Raw genomic sequence first — 24,436 nt, forward strand, 5'->3', positions numbered from 1 at the left:
GGAGTTAGGTATTGCTACATTTATTAAAAAAAATTTTAACAATTTATAAAAATCAATTTTTTCGGCCCAGGTAGACATTATTTTAGGTTCTTTGGATCATTGGGAACAAAAAAGGTCTTTTGTAATTTTCCTCAAAAGTTTATCGTTTCCAAGTTATAAACAATTTAAAACTGAAAAAAATCGAAAAATGACGATTTTCAAGGTTCAAAAACACAAGTAAAAAAATCATTTTTAAAAGTGCGAAGTACCTAAATTCAAGCTCAAACCTTGTTCTATCAGATCTCTATAACAATTTTTGGTATATTTTATTCTAAAACATTGTTTTTTTTTAATTGTTAATAAATCTCATATGCGAGGACGGGCTATCGGGCTACATTAACAACTAAAAAATAATATTTTAGAATGAAATAAGACCAAATCGCTTATCGGCATCTGATAAAATAAGGTTTGAACTTGAATTTAGGCACTTCATAGTTTCAAAAATAATATTTTTTACTTATCTTTTTGAACCCAGAAAATCGTCATTTTTCGATTTTTTTCAGCATTAATATGTTTATAACTCGGAAACGATTAACTTGTGAGGGAAATTACAAAAGGCCTTTTTTGTTCCCAATGACCCAAAGAATCTAAAATAATATCTACCCGGTCAAAAAAAAATAAATTTGTGTAATTTGTTTAATTTTTTTTTTAATAAATGTAGCAATAACTCCGAAATTATAGCATTTAGGTATAGGGAACATAACATGAAAAATAATCAGTATTTCTTAAGGACTTCAAAACGCAAAAAATATATAGGGTGTTCTATTTAAAATAAGAAAGTTCATTAGATTTTCAGAAAAACGGAAGATTTGACAACAATGTAATTACCACTATAATATCCGCCGTATTAGAATACCCTTACCCACCAAAATTTATAACAATCGTTTAAACGGTTTCCGAGAAATTACCGTGTTTCCATACTTTCTCGCTACCCTGTATATTATGGGGTTACCACTTTAAATAGTGTGCTAGTTTCAAACTACTCAGCAGAATGTAAGTATTCCCACATGTTTTTCTTTCTAACAGTCACAATTTTAACTTTTTTGCTTTAATCTAACGTGGAAATACTTTATTCTAGGCACCGAAGATGTTCTAAAGTAGAACGAAAACGTTTTGCAATCCATTTGGATGACATTTTAGATAGTTTTTTAATAAACAATTTTATACCAGAATACAATTTGAAGTTTTTACTTCTGTATGAGTTTTTTAAATATATACTACTCTCCAAAATGAACTTCTTCTTTTTCTTTACGTGCCATCTCCGCGACGAAGGTTGGCAATCATCATTGCTATTCTAACTTTTGACACTACAGTCCGAAAGAGTTCAGTTGAGCTGCATCCAAATCATTTTCTGAGGTTTCTCAGCCAGGACATTTTTCTTCTACCTATTCTGCGCCTTCCTTGAATCCTTCCCTACATTATTAAATTAGGGAATTCATATCTGTCACCCAAAATCATATGACCCAAATATTGTAGTTTTCTTATTTTGATGGAATCCAGTATCTCCCTGCTGTTCTCTGTTCTTCTTAGTACTTTTTCATTGGTTATTCTGTCTGTTCAGGAGATTCTCAGCATTCTTAGATATGTCCACATTTCAAATGCTTTCAATCCATTGAGTCATTTTTTATTAAGAGTCCATGTCTCCACACCATACAAAAGAACAAAATACATAACACTTTAGTATTCGTTTTCTATGATTTAAGCTGAGGTCTCCACTACATAATATTTGTTTCATATTATTGAATGCACTTCAAGCCTTTTCTGTTCTAACCCTGATTTCTTTGATATAATTAAGCGTATTTTTGAATGTTCAGTTTGATCAGTTTCAGACAATAATAATTATTAAGTTCCAAAATAATAAATTTTTTTATGCCATCTATTTTTATAAAAAAAAATTTCCATGTTTAATTTACCTCTTCTTTCTATTTGTAATCGTGATTACCTTTTCTAAAGTATCCAGTTAAAAATAATTATAGGATATCTGCTTAATCTAGCCAACGTATCACATTATAGGGCAATCATTTTGGCGATTGATCGCTTCGAGGCACGTAGTAGTTAGGTTAGGACTTCACTAATTATAGGTTAAAGATTGACTGGTAGTTTTCTTTTTTATTTGGACAGAGAGATGAGAAGAGGCAATTACTTTTACTATTTTACACAATATTATAATTCGGTTATGAGAACTTAATGAAAAAATAACAGAGTATACCTAACTATTCTAAATGGAAAACAAGCCACACTTTAACTAAAAAAATGATTTTTTCTACAACCGTGTTAAAATAGTTATTTAACCAACAAGTATATTAAATAAGGGAGATTAACAATTGAGATATTTTAACGCGTGAGCGGTGCGAGCGCGTTAATGTTCAAGATTGTTAATCGCCATTTTAATTCACGAGTTCGTTACAAAACTTTTCCGTCGATCGTACTTTCAGAAATAAAGATATATCCATCTTTTGATTTTTCAGATACACAGAATTTTAAACAATAAAGTAAATAATGACATACAATGACAGATAGTACTAACAACGGCTACTTGATTTTAAATTTTTTAGTGGGAATATAAATAGGTATATGTTTGGTTACCTACACCACAGGTCACTGCCAATCACAGAGCGTTTAATTAATTTATGCAAGCAATGTATGTTGTGTTGCCTATAATGAAATCGTTCATTAATAGAAAATCATTCATTAATGGACAGCCTAAGTCTGACGTCACAAATGTCAGAAAATTGGGAGGAGCTTATATTGGCTCCAAACAATTTTGATTGTAACGTTAAATGGCCATAAGTAATTTTTCATTTATGTGCTTTGTGTGGCAAAATAAGACTTCATTTACGTATTTCGTTAAAGAAACGTGTTAATTAAGAGATTTTTATTCGTTTTTGCTCAGGTGGTTTTTATTCCTTAGTGATTGAAAATAAACATAACCTCAACACTGTTTACGAAATTTACGAAGAGAAAGAGACATCTGTTTTTCAACATTTCGGTATACGAGTAATCCATTAGATTTTCAACGGTACAAACGGAAGAGGAATGAAGTTGTTACTTTAATTAGAAGAAAGGAAAAATATTTTACGAGCAAAAAATTGATCAATGTCGCTATGACAGTAAAAGAATGTGGAGTACTTTAAAAGAAATTGTAAATAGTAGTAATAATACATCGAATTTTAGCATATTAGATAGTAGGTTAAATGTTACTAAAGACTTAAATAAGTTTTACTTTGATAGTATTGAGGAGATTGCTCAAAATATTCCTAGATCCTCAAATTTTTCTGAAATACAGCTTGATATTGTTTCTAAGGTTGATCCTTTTCCCATCATTTCACTTGGTAAATTGCATAAAGTGGTAAGTAGTTTAAAAAATAAAGCAACTGGTGACGATATTCTGACAGTGTCACTGTTGAAAGGTATATTTTCAGTGGTTGGTTACCCATTGTTAAACATAGTTAATACCTGCCTGCAAGCAGGAGTTCTGCCGTCAGTATTAAAATCTAGTACCATAATACCTTTTTTGTAAGACTTTAAAAAGTCTTACAATCCTGCTATTTAAGAAAGGCGACAGAAAGGACATAAAAAATTACAGACCCATCTCACTGCTGTCGCAAACGTATAAACTATTCATGAGGATTATCAACAACAGACTAACACACAAATTGGACTCGTATCAACCCGTAGAGCAGGCAGGATTCCGAAAGGGATATAGCACCACTGACCATCTTCTAACAATTAGGACACTAATAGAAAAAGCTAACGAATACCATATAGATCTGCACTTAGCGTTCGTTGACTACGAAAAAGCATTTGACAGCGTGGAAATGTGGGCAATAGAAAAAGCTATAAACAACTGTCGAATAGATTCCAGATACAGAATGCTAATACATAATATATATAAGAAAGCAACAATGACAGTACAATTGGAAGAAACCACAAAACCCATACCAATTAACAGAGGAGTGCGACAGGGAGATGTTATTTCTCCTAAACTATTTACATTAGCACTGGAAGATGTTTTCAAAACAATGGAATGGACAAACATGGGAATAAACATAAATGGAAAGAAACTAAACCACCTAAGATATGCAGACGATGTAGTAGTCATAGCATCAAGTTTTGAAGAACTACAAACCATGCTAACCGAACTAGCAAATGAATCCGAACAAATAGGTCTAAAAATGAATTTTGCCAAAACAAAAACAATAACAAACACACAAGACAATAGAAACGTAATACTAAACGACACCACAATAGAAGCGGTTAATGATTATATATATTTGGGACAGATTATAAAAATAAATAAGGAAAACCAAACAGCGGAGGTAAAAAGAAGGGTCAGATTAGCCTGGGCAGGATTTGGAAAATTAAAATGGGTCCTAAAGAATAAAAAAATACAACAATACTTAAAAACAAGAGTGTTTGACCAGTGCATACTCCCAATTCTCACATACGCATGCCAAACATGGACCTTGACCAAGGCAAACATGGATAAAATAATAAAGACACAAAGAGCCATAGAGAGAGCAATGTTAGGAGTAAAATTGACAGACAAAAAGCAAAACAACTGGGTCAGAAATAGAACAAAAGTCAAAGACGCAGGTCAACATATAACCAGGCTAAAATGGAGCTTCGCAGGTCATAACGCTAGACAAACGGACAATAGGTGGAATAGCACGATACAACAATGGAGACCAAGGACAGGAAAGAGAGCAAGAGGACGACCCCAGATGAGATGGGGAGACGACATTAAAAAGATAGGAGGAACGCACTGGAAACAGAAAGCACTAAACAGAAGCGAATGGAGGAAACTGGGGGAAGCCTATGTTCAGAATTGGACGAATTAAAGGGCAAAAGAAGAAGAAGAAGACCATAATACCTGTACCAAAAATAAGTAAACAACAGGCGTTTGAAGATTTTAGGCCGATTAATTTACTTCCGATATCCGAAAAAATCATTGAATTATTAGTTTATGATCACTTATTTAACTATTTAAATGAATATAGTTTGCTGTTTGTAAATCAATCTGGTTTTAGATGTAGGCACTCTACTGAAACTGCATGCCAGTTAGTATGTAACACATGGAAGAAAGATATAGATGACGGTAAAATAGTAATTAGTGTCTTTGTAGATTTAAAAAGGGCTTTTGAAACAATAGACAGGCAGATGTTATTAACGAAATGCAAAAATTATGGAATAACTGGAGTTGTGTTCAAATGGCTAGAAAATTATCTAAACGGTAGATGTCAAAAAACTAAAGTAAATAATAATATTTCAGACGAAATAGGTACTATATATGGAGTTCCCCAAGGAAGCGTTCTTGGACCATTATTATTTGTTTTATATATAAATGATCTACATCTCTATCTTAAAAAAATCATTTGTAAATCTGTTTGCAGATGATACATTAATTTCTGTCTCTGGACATGATTTTAATAATTTAGTTCAAACAATAAATGATGAATTAGATATTCTTAATAATTGGTTGATGGCAAATAAGTTGAAACTAAATGCTCAAAAAACTAAGTGTATGATTTTGGGTACTAAGATAAATTGTTCTAAATTTAATCAAGGAAATTTCAGTATTAAAATAGGTGAAGATATAATAAGCTATGTAGATGAAATTAAATATCTTGGAATTTTATTTGATCCACAGTTAAATTTTACCAAACATATAAATTTTCTGTGTAAAAAAATTGGTAAAAAAATCGGTTACTTCTCTAGAATATCTAAAGGGCTTTCCCGATGGTCTAGGAAGGTTGTGTATAATACAATAATATTTCCGCATTTTAATCATTGTATGTCACTGTTTATTTCATGTTCAAATGAACAGGTATATTAGGTCTGGATCCCGCGTATGAAAAAAAAGTTGATTAATAGCAAGCTGAAAATTTGTTAATAGCTTAAGGGTGTCTAGTCAGATAAACTTTGCTATATGGGAACGCTGGAACAGGGGCAGTTTTAATTGTGGAACAGGTTAAAAATTTGGAACGGTCAGACCACGAAAACGGCAGATTTATTTTGTCCGAGAGAACAGACTTAAACTCTCCGAACAGAGATTAAACTCTCATGCAAAAATCAGACTGCTATTTATCACCTGTCAGAATTCCTGTCATTTGACATATTCTACATGTTCCACTCATTAAAACGCCCATTTGGTGATAAATAGCAGTCTGATTTTTGCATGAGAGTTTAATCTCTGTTCGGAGAGTTTAAGTCTGTTCTGTCGGACAAAATACATGTGCCGTTTTCGTGGTCTGACCGTTCCAAATTTTTAACCTGTTCCACAATTAAAACTTCCCCTGTTCCAGTGTTCCCATATATCAAAGTTTGTCCGACTAGACACCCTTAAGCTATTAACAAATTTTCAGCTTGCTATTAATCAACTTTTTTTTCATACGCGGGATCCAGACCTATTACCTCATTTTAATTTATATGGATTCTAAAAGAAATTTAAAATATTTAAAAAGTAATATTTTTGTTAAAAGAAAAATGATACTATATACCTCAATCTATTGAGATGTTATCTAAACAAAAAGATAACATTAAAAAAATTATCCTCGGGTCAAATAAAAAATAACAATAAAGGTTACGTTTACGCACCTTTGGCCGTAAATGGGTTAAGAATAAGTTGGGTAGATAGAGTCACGAATATCGAGGTATTGGGAAGAATGGGAAAAGAAAGAGAGGTTTTGAATACAATGTAAAGCTAGAAAACTGCAAAATCTGAGACATATTCTCATGAGAGGCAAGCGTTATAACTTGTTGCAATTAATAATACAAGGAAGAATAAAGGGCAGAAGGAGTCATGGAAGAAAACGTATCTCCTGGTTAAACAATTTGAGAGCTTGGTGTAACTGCAATTCTGCTGATCTCTTTAGAGCAGCGGTATCGAAAGTGCGAATTGCCATGATGGTTGTCAACCTTCTTAAAGGAGATGGCTCATGAAGAAGACTTAAGATCGAATCGATCGCTGATTATAAGTGTCTTTTACTTTAGAATAAATTTTATCAAATAGAGATGGTCCGATTCTTAATTATTTCAAAGCAAGCTATACGTTTTGAACTTCGATAGCTTCACAAATATATATGTCTGGTAATTGAAGTAATTTGCTAACTTCGCTTTTTTCCTTCAGTTCTAGCTTTTGCATCAGTTGGGTCATCAAATGTCTCTTCAATTACTTCAAGCTAACTAACAAATATCATAATTTAAAAAAATAATGGAAAATTAATAGCAGAAATAATTAGATATTTAGATAGAAAACGACATGGACAGAAAACAAGTCAGTAAGAGTGATATAAAAATGATAGGTATGCATATGTTTTGTACATAAAATGTTTTTCACTCAGTAGAAAGTTAATTGAAAGATATCACAAAAACTTTTATTCCAACCAAGTACTCAGATATCATACATAATACGAGGTAATTTCAACTGCTTATTACCCCAGTTAAAATCGTATTAAGTACATTTTCTAATAACAACAGTAATTTACAAGTTATCTGAATATTTTCTCTATAAATATCGCTTAGTACTATTATCTCCAGGTAATCAAAACAACTTGAAATAAGAGTACTAACACTATAAGAAATATTCTAATAGAAAATGTCGAAAAACGCCAGGTGCTGTAAAAAGACGTCACGGTGTATATCTGAATTAGAAAAGCATAGAGAGTAAAATTCTTAGTTTACTGCTAATGGAAATGAAACAGAATCTAGGACAAATGTTGGACTTTATGCGAAACAAAAGAACAAAAACGACAATCGACAATGATTACCTGATGAGTAGAGAATATGATTAAAAAAGGTATGGTAAAAAATATTTTGCTCTTAGTTTCAATAAATCAACGTATCTATTATCTTTAATTTGTATTATTTTTTTTAAACATTAACAATCTGTCCTTAACTAAAAACCCTAGGTAAAACTACTCCAAGAAATTAACGCACCACGTTATAAATGGGTCATTTTTGATGTCTCGAATAACCTAAGCCTGTTGTCCGATTTAAGTGATTTTTTAAATATAATATAGCCTTATTCTTTAACAATATCGCTGTAATAAAATTGTTGCTAGACAGGTAAATTGTAATTGTATACTGGGTGTACCAATTAAACTCTGTTTTTTTATCAGAGTTCCCCACATATTGTGGAATATTCTAGCATTTATAAAATACTAAAATTAAAATCCAACTATAGCTTCAGGTTTTCCTAAAATTCTGTTTTTTGATTCATTCGCTTATGTTGGATAATAAAAAAATTAGGTATTTTAACAACTAGCCATATTTTTCATCAATACAGGGTGTTTTTAAATAAGCGCGGCAAACTTTAATGGGTTTTGCATGAAAAAATAATGAGAGTTTGCTTGATAAATATATGTGCGCAAATGCTTCGTTTCCAAGATACGGGAAGTTGAAAATTTTCTTAAAAATTGACGATTTATTTATTGCTCTAAAACAAGTTGAGATATGCAATTGGAATTGCAAATCCAAACAATCAATAGTATCAAAAGCAAAACTTCCTGTAGTACCGATGGACTATCTATATAAATTTTCTCAAATCTCCCAGACAGTGTGTTGGGAGTCATCATCTCTCTAATTAATGATTCTTTTGAGAAAGGTAAATTTCCAGAGTGACTAAAGACGGCCATCATTATTCCTCTTTATAAGGGTGGTGAAAAATATAATGCCTGCAATTATAGACCTATTTCATTACTACCGGTACTCTCCAAAATTATTGAGAGACTCATAAAAGCCCGACTTATGTCCTTTCTCGTAAATAACAATATTTTATCACAAAATCAGTTCGGCTTTATAAATAATAAATGTACCACAGATGCCACGTTTTCTGTACTATATGAGGTTTATCAAGCATTAAACAATAATCTGCACCGCACTGCCACTCTTTTTTGTGATTATGCCAAAGCTTTTGATTGTGTAAATCACGACATTTTGATAAAAAAACTAGATTTCTATGGAATTCGAGGTATTACTTCGAACTGGTTTTAATCTTACTTGGATAATAGGAAACAACTGGTTAGAGCAAATGATACAGACTCTAGTCTCAAAAATGTTGCATGGGGGCACCACAAAAATCAGTATTGGGTCCCCTACTTTTCCTTATCTTTATAAATGACATCACTAGCTTAAAAATCGAGGGAAAAGTTTTTCTTTTTGCTGATGATACCAGTATCACTTGGAGCAACTCAAATATCGCAACTCTTCATGATACTATAACTTCTGATCTACTTACAATAAAATCCTGGTCCGATTCAAATTTACTCTCTTTTAACGTAGATAAAACAGTAGCATTATCTTATAAAGGAGCTCTTCAACCCTTACCTCTTCATAACAGCCAGATCGGTATCGTTGATTCTGTAAAGTTTCTTGGTATTTTCTTAGATAGCAACCTGAAATGGTCCCTTCATATTGATGTGTTAAGCAAGAAACTATCCTTAGCTTGCTTTGCAATAAGATCTGTTTCGAAGGAAACGAATTTAGCCTCTTCGAAAATAACATATTTTTCTATGTTCGAGTCCCATCTTCGATACGCTCTCCCTTTTTGGGGTTCTGGTACGGCTGCCCAATCCGATGTTATTTTTAAATTACAAAAAAGAGCAATAAGATATCTGTTGGCCTCAGAAGAACAACACATTGCAGAAGCTACTTCAAAGATTGTAGGATTCTAACACTACCTTCTTTATATATTTTAGAAACTGTTTGCTTAATGCCTAAACATCTACATGTCTTTCCAGCAAGACCTAGACATGACTATTGCACCAGAAATTCTACCTTTGAAATCTATTTACCGATCCCGTCCAGTAAGTTAGTAAAGAAATCTATATTATATTCTGCAAAAAAACTTTACAACCATCTCCCTCTACAACTTAAACCTGCAACATATTTCCCCAAGTTCCGTAAAATGACTAAAGCCTATTTATCTGAAAGACCAAATTATTCAATAGCAGAGTTTCTTAACCAATAACTTACTAATAGAGTATAATATTCCTATTGATAAGTAGAATCTTAATCTATATTTGAGTGTCATATGCAGCAGCTTAACTTTTTAAATTTCTTAAGGTAGATTATGCAATTTGCAATTTGTTTTTAAATTTTGCAATAGATTGTTACGGTTTTTTGTTTCACTTCATTATATTTTATTTGTATTGACGATTTATATCATTTTAGTAAATTGTATTTGTTATTTGTTATTGTTCTTATTTATGATTCTTGTAAGCTTTACCTATAAAATTGTTAAATTTTTCATGACAATAAAGTATATTTCTATTCTATTCTACACAGGGCAACACGAACTTTAAGAAAAAAGCACTGTTTGATTGGTATATCCGGTATATAATGACAATTTACCTGTCTAATAGAAAAATATTATTACAGCGATATTGTTATAGAATAAGGCTGTAATAGTTACTAAGGTACCAGGGGTATTATAAGGATAATAACGCTTGAGGTCAATGGTTTATACACCGAGGGCCTTCGGCCGGGGGATATACTTTGACCGAAAGCGTTATTATTATAATACCCGTGGTGCCTTCAACGTTTAATGTCCGACTAAATTATTCTTTCTATGCAAAAAATTTGAAGGAATTTTGAATTAATTAGTTTTCAAATAAGTACATTTACCAGTAACAGTAGTAACGTAATTGTGGTAACCATAGTTTTACTTATAACCCGGTCTATATAGACATTTCAAATAACAAAAATTGCCGGAGAGCCAAATTTTGGTGGAGAGCTAGGGTATACCATAACAAATAAAGTTTAAAAAGTCCCCATCGATCCCATGTGTGCGTCAAAAGTTATTCGGGGTCAAAGGTCAAAATTTGAGATTTTTTGGATTTTTTTCGAAAACGGTAAGTTTTATCAAAAAAAATCTTAAACCAAAGTTGTAGATCTTAAAATTCTCTACAAAAATAGTCCTTACTATTTTTTTCCTAAGAGTTGCCATCCCTGAGATATCGCGATTCAAAAAGTCACATTATACATGATATGCACACGTTTCCACACCACCTGTGAGGTAGTGTACTCGGCGCGTTTTTTTACCGTGGTTTCCCCTGTAGGCCTACTCCACTAACTGTTTTGACAATTTTAGGATAATTTAAGGAAACAATACCGGTCAAGTTTTAGATATTACCTTATTATTGATATTGATTATTGATATTGCTATTGATTATTAGGTTAACTATTGTTTTGATTTCTTTAGATATTTTAATCAGATTCATATTCTTGAAAGTCTACTTCAACAGTCTTCTTCGATTTCATCTTGCCGTCCAAAGTATTTACATTAATGTCAGCATTGTCTGCAACATATTGGATGAATGTGCCTGTTTCTGGTGGTAAAATGTGAGGTGGATGACTGAAAACTGCTGCTGCTTCATAGTTCATTGTTTCACTGTAAGAGGCGCATAAACCAAGAGACGAAAAAATTTGTATGAGACGTTTCGGAGCAAACCGCCGATGAAAAAAAAAACTGAAAGACCCAGCTGTAGTTTAGATTTAAAGGTTCTAGGCCGAACAGCTGTCATGATGCAGTGGCTAATATTCGTACAAACTAATTTTAGATGATCTAAATTATGACGCTTGTTTTTTAAGATGACTTGTTCCAAAAAATATGACAATGATTCGGGAATATCGTTATTTATATCCTCGAACATTCTACCTGGTGGGGGTACATAGTATTATCGAAAACACAAGATTGAATATCTTCACGAACAATTGCTGCTGCGGCTTTCAAAGTTTTTAACCGCTTGCCTTTTTCATCCAAGTCTTTTTTATCAGACCAGACTTGACTTAAAATATCTTGGTAATTGTCAATAAAACAAATAAATGTTAATTTTCCAGGCTTTTCTGTAATAATAATTCTACTACCATACTTTAATTTCAATCGTATTTTTATAGTTCTGTCATCTAAAACTACATCTTGACAAACATTCCTTAATTCATCCAATGAAAACTGGCAATCATCAATCGTTTCTATGAATTGAAACATTTTCTCCATCGCAGAGTTTACAGTTTCATCTTGTGGACGGCCAATTTTACGACCAGTATTAGGTTTTAAGAAAGATTTGTAACAACTGTCATGGTATTTTGCATCAGCAGCGACTAAATCATACTCAAAATTAATACGTTCAAGAACAGCCTTCGAAACATCAGCAGAACGATCTTTAGCTAATTTCAACAGGGATTCTTTGAATTTTAGTGTAGTTACGTTACGAATTATTTTTCGAAGATGCTGTGCTTTCTTTATCTCAGATTCTTCATTGGCTTCATTGCCACAAAATAAACAGTATTTTTTAAAACAAAAATGTGATCTACTTACTCGCGTTCTAGTATGAGGTGGACTTACTTTTGAAGTACTAGCCTGTTCCTCCTCACGTTGTCTTTTCACTGCAGCGATTGAAGTTTTCCGAATGTATGATTTTCTGCAATTCACATGTATTGTAACGGATTTTTGAGTTCTTAAATACTCAATAAACTCATCACCTCTCTCGACACTAGCCTCGATTAAATTTGGCATTCCACGATCAACCACAACTGTTTTAGTTTCACTTAAAGGTTTATTGCAAATAAAGCAAAACTGAGACATTTTTAAAACTATAAAATTGTACAAATAACGGTAACGGTACTAAATGGTAGAAGCTTGTAATAAGTACTTATATTCACTTGAACTGAACCTTTAGCACTAAAAGAAACAGATATTATGAACCAGACCTACGGACAATACTGTAGCCATTGCCTATAATAGACAATCTGTTCTTTTTTAAACAGTGGTATATGTTCTATAGCCAAATGTTTTTCAAGGCCACGTGGATAGAGGAAATTCAGTTTGGGACTGATTACCTTTTGAAGAAATATTTTCAGAATAGTATAATATACTATATAAAAGAGACACAAATAGGCATTTATACTTGTCTTAAGAGCCACATATGTATATACGTGGCTTATATGTGCATATAATGTATAAAGTAACTTTTAAAATCGCGATATCTCAGGAATGGTAACTCTTAGGAAAAAAATTGTAAGGACAACTTTTGTAGAGAATGTTAAGAACTCCAACTTTAGTTTGAGGTTTTTTTTTGATAAACTTACCGTTTTCGAAAAAAATCCAAAAAATCTTAAATTTTGACCTTTGACCCCGAATAACTTTTGACGCACACATGGGATCGATGGGGACTTTTTAAACTTTATTTGTTATGGTATACCCTAGCTCTCCACCAAAATTTGGCTCTCCGGCAATTTTTGTTATTTGCCAAGCATTTTGATGTCTAAGTTGACCGGATTATTAGGTTTATATATCATATTTAAATGACTTCGGAATCATGTCATTATTTTTCAAATGATATACCAGTCAGACATTAACATAATAAAAAAATCACTTGAATCGGATAACATGTTTAGAAAATTCGAGACATTAAAAATGACCAATTTTTAAGGTGGTTCATTAATTTTTTGGAGAAGTGTATTCTAATAGAAAATGTCGAAAAACGCCAGGTGGTACAAAAAGCAGCCACAGTGTATACGCATTAGAAAAGCAAAGAGAGTAAAATTCTTAGTTTATTGCTAATGGAAATGAAATACAATCTAGGACAAATGTCGGACTTTGCGTGAAACAAAAGAACAAAAACGTCAATCGACACCGATTACTTGATGAGTAGAGAAAATTTAATGATTAAAGTACTTTCAAGTAACGATATGGTAAAAAATAATTTCTCCTACGATATTTTGCTCTTAGTTTCAATAAACCGACTGACGTATTATTTCATGCTTGTCTGACTTTGGGTTATGCAGTTTAGTTCTGTTTTTGTTGTCATTCGATTTAACATGTAATTATCGTTCTAGTTTTATGGGAACCGCACACACAATTGCATGTATATAATTTTCTTTAAATAAACTTTATAAATATGTATTAAACTGTATTAAATGACATGTTAAGCTCTTTAAACGTTAGAATAAAACCATCTACATACGCTCTGACAAAAGCACCTCACTGTCGGGGCTGACAAAATTATAAAATTCAAACATAATTCAAACTTAAATAATGGCTATAACGAACAAACAATTATTAACAAAATTTTAAACCAAAAACTCCTTAAGAAGCCCTGAAAATAGTTTATCCACCACCACAGAAAGAACCCAGTACCTTCTGCTCTATCACATATACTGGCAAGATAACAACAAAAATAACCAGATACAGTGGAACCCCGTTAACTCGGATTAATCGGGACCGCGGCCGATCCGGGTTATCGAAAATCCGGGTTAGCCGGAGATAATGGTAAAAATTAATAAAATATGGTATGCTTACAGATAAACTCCGTTATAATTGTCACACAGACAATGGTAAACCACGTTCGCATTCCACACAAAACCACACATACAAAGCGTCGTCAAGAGTCTCATTCTTAGCTTTATTAGCTTTGCACCGATTGTCCAAACTGTCTTTTGTTATCATTTTGAAAAAAAAATTCTTCGATTTTAGTTCTATTTTTCATCCAATCCGATACTGTAGATGTACCGACACCATATAATGCTGCAAGATTCACCTTTATCAATTCTACTTAATGCTTCTAGTTTCTTTTCCATTGTCACTACAACATTTTTACGTTTTGTTGCCCTTATAGACAAACGACACGCACACAAAATCTGAATAGATTTACGAACGATTTAGAACGGAAGCGAACACTACGGCTTTACTACACACAATACCGTCTCTGATGTTATGTTATTTAATAACAGTGATGACTAAGACCATTGTAAAAAAAAAGAATTTTAATAGTCTTTTCTAAACAATGCTAAGAAAGTTTCAAATAAATAAAGGATAATACAAGTGCCTGTTGTTTTCGATAACACGACAATGAATGTGTTGTGCCATGAGTCATTTTTACTATGGTATATGTAGTTCAAATTACACAAATACCCATTATCTCTCAAATATTATATTACATAGAGTTGGTACAAAACCTCGTGAACCTTGAAAATGCGTATGTATGTATAACCGAAATAAAATGAAGCCAAAAACATACGACTATTTTATTTGCTGCGAATTGCGCGACAGGGTCCCATCTGCACCCTGATATTTTCAGTAATGTCGAATTCAATCGTTTCGTTCGTATATTGACGTCACCAAATGAATGAATTAGGTTCACGAGATTTTGTAACAGCAATACATTTTTATTGTTGAAATGTTTGTCTGATAAAAATCGGTCCGGGTTAGCCGGAGTTCCGGGTTATCGGGGGCCGACTTATCGGGGTTCCACTGTACATAAAAAAGGAAGGAATAACACCAGCTTTCAGAACTAACAACAACAACAGCAAATATATTACGAACAATAAGAGCCGAAAGAGAAAACAACTACAGAGTGGTGTCTACAAACTAACTTGTGGTGACTCTCCGAAAACTTATATCGGTCAAACTGGCAGAACCTTTAACAAACGGATAGCAGAACACAAAAGGGCTTTCAACAATAGAAAAACAGACACTTCTACATACGCACTTTACCTTCCAGATTCTAGATCATAATCATTCTTTTAATGAACAGTTTCAAATTCTGCATATTCAAAATAAAGGCCTTAAGCACTCTTTGTTAGAATCTATGGAAATTAATAAATTGAAATATTAAGATATAATTCTAAATGACCAACTCGAGACAAACAGCTCCCCACTCCTCAACCTCTTCAGTTAAAGACTTTAAAAAGGCAAACCCATAGTAAACTAAATCACTTGAGAAAGGCACTTTGCCGAAACAGCTGTAGTCACATGGTTGTAATAAATTTTCTGGAAGTATAGAAAACAAACGTTTTCAGTGTTTTTTGGATTTAGTTTGTTTATAATAGATGTTGCTGTTGAGTTTGTTGCAACACGAGAGAAAGATTTGGTTTCGATTGAGAGAGCACACCACGAGTCATTTTGAGGAGTCCAAAAGGATGAAACATGTATAAGCGAATGATGGTGGTCTCTGTATCGAAATTAAATTTTAAATTGTCTTTCTTTATAATTAAATAAATTTTTAAACCTAAATGTGTATAAATCAATATTTTGTCTTCTTCTTCTTCTTCCTTCATTCTTGTATGTAGGCTTAAATGCTACATTTGGTCAGTCCTCTTGTATGGTGTCGAAGCATGGACATTAAAAATATCCACCATTAACCGTTTGGAGACCTTTGAAATGTGGCTGCACAGACGTATTCTAAAAATACCATGGACGGCTATGCTGACAAATGTGGCAGTTCTTAAGAGAGCAAATGCTACCCGCGAGCTGCTTGATAACATCAAATATAGAAAGATGGCCTATTTTGGACACGTAGTAAGGGGAGACCGGTATAATATTCTTCAACTTATTATGATGGGTAAAATCGAAGGACGCAGAGGAATTGGTAGAAAGCAGGCCTCTTGGTTGAAGAATATCCGGGAGTGGACAGGAATAAAGAAAGCAGAACACCTATTTAGAATAGCTCGAGACAGAGACAGTTTCGCCATGTTAATCGCCAACGTCAAGGGGACTTGATAGGGCACGTTAAGAAGAAGATGTAGGCTTTAAATCCTGTTTCTTTTTCAATATTAGCCTCCTAAATTGTTTAAGTTATCGCACCATCTTTTCTTGATCTGTAAATACTTCTTCGTCCATTTGGTGACTTATATCGTGCTATTCGTAATATCCTATCCTTTGCCATTTTACGAATGTGTTCGTTCCACTCCTGTTTCCATTTTGTCACCATCCATTTATGTGTTCTGCATTGCATGATCTTCTTATGGTTTGGTTTTCTCCCTATCCAACAGACTTTTCCCTGATATTCGTCGGAATATTTTCATCTCTGTTGTTTTTAGTAGTCGTCTCGTTTTAGACGTGTTAGGTCTTGTATCCGCCGTGTATGTCAATATAGGTCTAATTGCTGCTTTATAGATTCTTGCTATTGTGTCTTGTGTTAGGTGTTTGTCCTTCCAGATTGTGTCATTAAGAGATCCCGCCGCTTTACTTGCTTTTAAGATTTGTTGTCGTACTTCTTCTTCAACATCTCCGTAACTGGTTATATCTATTCCCAGATATCTAAACCTTGCTTCTTGCTTTATTATTTTCCCATCAATTTTGATTTTACATCGTAGTGGGTTTTTAGATGTTGTCATACATTTGGTTTTTTCTGCTGATGTTATCATATTGCATTTCTTGGCTGTTGTATTGAAGATGTGTGTTAATCTTTGGAGATCGTCTTCTGTCTCGGCGATTAATGCGGCGTCGTTTGCATAACATAATATTTAGATTTCTTTTTTCCCCATTTCTTTTATCAAATAGACAAAGTAATAACGAAGTTCTTGAAAGTAATTTTAACTAATATTAATATGAGATGTGGCTTGGATTAGAAGCAAAACCAAAGTAAAAGACGCAGGAGAACATGCTGCCATATTAAAATGGAGCTTCGCAGGACACAATGCCCGACTGAAGGATAAAAGATGGAATCACGAAATATAACAATGGAGACCTTGGTTAGGAAGAAGAATTAGAGGAAGGCCACAAATGAGATGGGCCTATGACATAAAGAAGTTTGGAGAACACAACTGGAAACAGGTGGCGCAAAATAGACAACACTGGATTGAATTGGGGGAGGCCTATGTCCAAAGTTGGATTACTGAAGGCTGAAGAAGAAGAAGAAGAAGAAGAAGAAGAAGAAGAAGAAGAAGAAGAAGAAGAAGAAGAAGAAGAAGAAGTGGCTATATCTGAGAATACTTAAAACCCCGTGGACTGATAGGGTCATAAACGAAAAGTTCCTCGGAAGAATGAAGAAAAACCAAGAGGTACTGAAGGCCCTCACATCTCGAAAGTTAGGTACAATACTTCGGACACGTTATTCGAAATGAATTTAAAAGGAAAGATCCAGATGTATTATTCAAATGGGCTAAAAGCCGATACTTTGGAACTTTGTAACTCAGAAACGATTGATTTCTGAGTCATGAGGAAATGATAACTTTTGATCCACTTGCTCAAAGATACCTCTATTCAAATTTGTAGCAAATTTAACTAAAACCACTTCTATATAAACAAAATATCGGATTCCTTTATAAATACATATACAAATATAAACAACATGCAAATTATCGTATACAGGGTGTTTCATTAATAATTGTCCATATAGTAACTGGAGAAACCTTAGCACAAAATACGAAGATTTAACCTAAAACACTTAAATAAAATGTGGTTCCTTACTGAGTTACAGGGTGTTTTATCTAAAAATTTATAAAATATTTTTGCTCAGCATTTTAAAACTATTCGACGTATCCTTTTCATACTTGGCAGGAAGTATACGTACTGTACAAGCTATTAAATTATGTTAAACAAACGTTTATGGCTATTACCAGAGGCGTACGACGGGGGAAAGTGAATGGTTGACCCTTTCCAAATTCTACGCCACTGGCAAAATTGCTATTTTAGTTCAATTTTTGGATTCTTCAATACTTTCCATGAAAATAATATACTCTTCATTGGTAACGATAAAGTCATTAGTTTTCGAGATATTTGAAGTTAAAAATGAAACGACACGGTTATTTTGATCAGTGTATTGTGTCGCGTCATTTTTAATTTCAAATATCTCGAAAACTAATCATTTTATCGTTACGAATGAAGAGTCAATTATTTACATAAAAGCTATTGCAAAATCAAAAAATTACACTAAAATAACAATTTCGTCAGTGGCGTAGAATTTGGGAAGGGTCAACCAGCCACTATCCCCTGTCGTACGCCTCTGGTAATAGCTAGAAACGTTTATTTATCTTAATTTAGTAGGGTGTATAGTATCTACACTTTCTGCCAAGTATGAGAAGGATACGCCAAATAGTTTTAAAGTACTGGGTACAAATAATTTTTATATCTTAATCATATGAATCATATAAATTAATCAAAATAACTGTGCCGTTTTATATTTAACTTCAAATATCTCTAAAACGAATGACTTTATCGTTACCAATTAAGAGTATATTATTTACGTACAAAGTATTGTAGAATCTAAAAATGGCACTTAAATAGTAATTCCTCCAGTGGCGTAGAATTTGAGAAGGGTCAACCATTCACCATCCCCTGTCGTACGCCTCTGGTAGTAGCTAGAAACGTTTGTTTATCATAATTTAGTAGAGTGTCTAGTAGTCGCACTTTCTGCCAAGTATAAAAAGGATACGTCGAATAGTTTTAAAATGCTAAGCAAAAATAGTTTTTAAATTTTTAGATAAAACACCCTGTAACTCAGTAAGGAACCACATTTTATTTAAGTGTTTTAGGTTAAATCTTCGTATTTTGTGATAAGGTTTCTCCAGTTACTATATGGACAATTATTAATGAAACACCCTGTATTAACATTCTCGCTCTAGACAAAGTCTGGATTTATTAACAAATATTTTCTTAAAGAATATGCGTAAATTGAAATTTAAAAGTATAATTTAGAAAACTTTCTTTTGTAGTTGTATTGGGGCGTTTATATTGATCAAGACTAGTAAACTATTTAAAACAAATTTGGCCGCACATTTTAAAAATAATTTCTATTTTAAACTAAAATTATTACGTTTCTAACGATAGTGAAAATGCTGAATTTCTGGTCTTTCCTTGTTATTATCCAATCTTGTTGGTTCTTCTCGTATGCCGTTAAAAAGTATTATGATATAGTTTTCCCTTTATTTCTGTTTATCTTCGTCCGATTCCAGCAGCTTGTCATCCGTATTTAGGATGGTGTGTGAGGTTGTTCTCTTGTTAGTCTATATCAACTCTACATAATTACCTTTCTAAGCGAATTAAAAAAATATCGTGCTTCTGTGAAAGTTCTTATATTTCAACGCATTTTGATTCCAGCCATTTCTCTTATTTTTCTAGCCATGCATTGCCTCGGTTATTATTTTTTTTTTCGAATTATTCTATTCTAATAGCACATAAAACAACATCAAAAATATTACTCTACATACCACTTGATTGAAAACAATGGGAACCTTCTCCGGTTACACCTCCGAGGCTTCTAAAATTTGCAAGCCATAACGGATGTTGAGACTAAGGAAGATGAGGAAATTTTACAATTTATAATTCACGTCCCATCTGCTCAGCGCGGTAAAGTTCCAACGAGAATGGTTCCCTTCGTACTCCAATCAGAGTAAACAAGTAAATCAAGAAAATGGTTATTCATTTTTGATTAATCTTTTGTATTCTCTGTCCACGTCATTTTTTCCTTTGGAACCTCTTCGTTTGTTTATTAATTGTAAAATCTTTTCTGTTATCCATTTATGTTTGTTACTTTTAGAGATGCTTTTAGGTGTTTTTCTGTTACGGTGTTTACTTGATATTTAATAGTTTTCCACAGGACGTTTACGTCATCGGACTCGGTAATCCTACGATGATCAATATTTGCTAATTTTTTTTTAATTATTTCTGTACTATATGTTGTATTGTATCGTTTTCAAAGATTGAATGTCAAGTTTGTCTTGAGGTTTTTGTTTCTTTATTAGTTTCCATCTTGATATCGAAGTTTCATGATCGAAATTGCTCTTGTCAATACCTTCCCCTTGGATAGCCACCTGACATCTGTGTAATAAAGAAGATTTTGATGAAGCGAGTCCATATCTTCACAAATGATTCTGAATAGCCGGGTTTGGAAAGCTTTACCTTTGAGAGAATTCACAATTTTTATTACGTCCTTACGCACGGCATTTAAATCAGAAGGTACTAACTTAGCACCTAGTAGTCCTGTCGCCAGGGAGGGTACAACGGCCTCCTGTATTTAGATGGACTTACCCAAGTTTTTATTATGTATTTTGGCCCGTAGAACACGAATTTTTTGGGTAACAGTTGATCCGGATGTCGATAAGATTGTTATAAACAAAGAAGTTGAGGAATTACATAACAGCGATTTCTCGCAAAAGGAAACATGTTTTTGTATTTTTTGGGCCATTCTAACCAAAAGATGTTCCTACAAGTTTTTTCGTAGGATGCATAGTTTTCGAGATAAACGCGGTTGAACTTCCAAAAAATCGAAAAATTGCAATTTTTGAACCCGAATAACTTTTGACTAAAAAATAAAATAGCAATTCTGCTTTGTGAAGCAGAATTTGAAAGCATTTGAAAGTTCAAGTCAAATTCTATCGATTTCGAATATATACATTGCTAAAAGTTTATGTGTTTATTGCTAAAAAAAAGCTATAAACACATAGTGTTTCCCGTGCCTAATACATGCGTTTGCTACGTAGAAATAGCCTCGCTTGCACTTGTACCTACTCTACCTACTCGTTCGATTTTAAATGAGAAATCATTGAAAACATCACTCCAGCACTAGGTGTTTATACTTTTGTTTAACAATAAAATAATAAATTTTTAGCAATGCAAATAACTAAAACCGATATATTTTGACTTGAACTTTCAAATGCGGTAAGCAGAATTGCTATTTTATTTTTTAATCAAAAGTTATTCGGGCACAAAAATTGCAATTTTTCGATTTTTTGAAAGTTCCACCGCGTTTATCTCGAAAACTATGCATCCTACGAAAAAATTTGTAGGAACACTTTTTGGTTAGAATGGCCCAAAAAATAAAAAAACATGTTTTGTTTTGCGAGAAATCGCTGTTATGTAATTCCTCAACTTCTTTGTTTATAACAATCTTATCGACATCCGAATCAACTGTTACCCAAAAAATTCGTGTTCTACGGGTCAAAATACATAAAAAAAACTTGGGTAAGTCCATCTGAATACAGGAGGCCGTTGTACCCCCCTGGCGACAGGAGTATAGAGCCTGTCAATAAAAAAAACAGTATTTTCAGGATATGTTTGGCATTATCGATCTAATTTTGCAATGAGTTCCCTATTTTTGCCAGTAATAGCTTTAGCACCATTGCATTGCTACAAATAGCGATACATTTTTTCAAATGAATATTGTAGTCACAAATGTTTTCCAAAAACATATCGTACAAACACTTGTTAGTAGTGTTTGCAGGAGTTATTTTGCAAAATAAGATTGCTTCAGTGATACGTACAGGCATCTGCTTCAAAGCGCGCACATACTACAAACTGTGCAAAGTCGGAAACATCAATAGATTCGTCAAACTGCAAAACAAAATGTGGGCTGTTCTTTAATTTTTGCCCGCGTGAATAACAGATAAATGTACCAAAATATGAAAAAATCACTACTTAACGTATGTAGTCTTTTAATTACATTATTTCTTTGGTTTCCTATAACACAAGGGGGTCGTCAGAATATTTCAAACTGTAAAGGGGTCGCGAAATCAGAAAGATTGAAGAACACTGGCTTTGAGGATTCCAATCCAGCGCTGTCTTGGCAATGGCATCTCGGGATCTAGCCATTGCCAAGACAGCGGAGACAGCGAGACAGATGGAGATCAAAATGTGGGATGTGGCAGAGGCTCCAGGAATACCATAGATATATAACTTATTACTTTATCTTGATTGGTTGAGGTACTTAGTATTATTATTTTGTTTAAATCAAATTTCTTAAAAGACACTATGGCACTTATACCCACTATAGGTATAGAGTAGTCTATTAAATTATTCCTAATTATATTCAAATTCGTATATGTTTAAATTTGTTAATCAGATTCCATTTTATTATCATTTGTTTACATTCTCGACCAAAAAACCATATAAAATTAAAATAATTCACCTACCTTTTCTTTTTTAGTTCCCTTAACGTCATCGTCAAAAAGTTCTAACGGCAATAATCTCAATAACAAAACTAAATCACATCACCTCCTCAGAAATCAACAACACATTACAACTTGCGGTACTGTCAGCGTACGCCGGTAAATTCGTTAAAAAATCGCTCTTTGCGACTCGAAGCACGGTAGTACCGCGACCTGCGAAGCTTCTTGGTCTTCTGAATCAAGACAGCATGTGATACGATGCACCGCTACCATAATCAAATAGTAGAAGACTTTTAAACCAGTGGCAGTAGCGACCTGGGGGCTACGACACAGGTACTACCAGTACTTGTGAAACCATATTTTATTAAAAAACGCAGATTTCAAATGCGTTTATTTCGAAAACCGTTGAGTTTACCGAGATGAATGAGGTATACCTTTTTAAGTAGAAATATTACGAGAATGAAAGTTTTGATTCAAAAAGACGTATGTGGCGCTCTCTGGGTAATACATCATTTTTGGTGGCATAATTAGATTCCTTGTCCTAAAAAATCCCCGCTTACCAAATTTTGTGTTTTTATCCCATGCCTGCCAGGAAATATTCAAGAATAAATAAAATAAAAGTTTAAATTTGACACCCTGTATTTCGGTTATTATCAACTTTTGTACTAAAGTAAGTTAGCTCAAATCGACCTATTTTAATCCCAAGAATCTAAGGTGAAGCAATGGCCCATTCTTTACAAAACATCCTGTATCTTGTGTCTAAGAACAGAACAAAATGGTGTATGTCGCTCACCCTTAAGCACAGAATAAACTTACGTCTCACGTTAATCCACCCTCGAAATTCGTAATCAGCAGCCAAAAATCCATAAGAAACCGTTGAATTTGTTTATCAGAATTGAAAAGGATATTTAATGTTGTCCTGAAGCTATTTTCTTGTGGCATTTTTATAATCAAGTATATTCAAATGGGAAATAAGCCACAATTTTACCTAAAAATGATTTTATTATTGTATTTTGACAACGACACCCGACTTGGGCGTCGAAACGTTAATAAAATCATTTTTAGGTAAAATTGTGGCTTATTTCCCATTTGAATATACTTGATTATGAAAAGGATATGGTGACCTCTATTTGGCGCCTAGATAGTTCTGGCAGTATCTTGTGTTTCCATTTTTGTGCACTGGTACAATTACTGCATTTGACCATTCTCTAATATAAGCAATATGTTTTTTCCATACCTATTAAATTGAGGATATATAATATTTCTCCACACCAATTTTCATATCTTTAAAATACTCATAACATATATTATTATAATAAAAACTATCGATAATACATGTGAAAATTGTATAAAATAGCAAAATTCCAATCAAAAATTAGGTTGGAGAAAATGTAACCCTCAAAGTTCAAAATCGGTATACGTTAAAAAAATGCATTTTCTCGGCTTCCCATGGAGCAATTTCCTTCATTCTTTTTGAAGTTATATTTCTTTAGGCGCGATTGAAATTGAAGGTGAATTTATATTGATCTGCGCGCATGCGCACACCGACAGTTTGGTATTAGTCTTTATACGGGCTCTGATTGGGTGTTGAAATGATCTGTCAATAATTGTTCAATATGGAGGTTATCGGTAAACAAAAATGTTGTATAATATATTAGTTTTTATTGTTGTGAGGACAGAAATAAAATCAAATTTATAATTATAGTGACTTTTTAAATAGTTTTGAAAAGCCACAGGTACGTAATTCTAAACGTTTCAGTTGTATTCCAATAAAAAATTATCTTCATAC

General features: G+C 33.1%; 1 protein-coding gene across 1 annotated transcript in view; it reads right to left on the minus strand.

Moving 5' to 3' along the window:
- Window positions 1–22,869, minus strand: part of LOC126888883 (uncharacterized) — a 173,871-nt gene extending 151,002 nt beyond the window's left edge. The window contains exon 1 of the mRNA XM_050657316.1: window positions 22,672–22,869. Coding sequence (XP_050513273.1) covers window positions 22,672–22,700 — 29 coding nt within the window. The 5' untranslated portion in view covers window positions 22,701–22,869. The remainder of the gene's footprint in view (window positions 1–22,671) is intronic.
- Between the last annotated feature and the right edge of the window lie 1,567 nt (window positions 22,870–24,436).

Source organism: Diabrotica virgifera, chromosome 7 (assembly GCF_917563875.1).
Source record: "Diabrotica virgifera virgifera chromosome 7, PGI_DIABVI_V3a".
Taxonomy (NCBI): Eukaryota; Metazoa; Arthropoda; class Insecta; order Coleoptera; family Chrysomelidae; genus Diabrotica; species Diabrotica virgifera.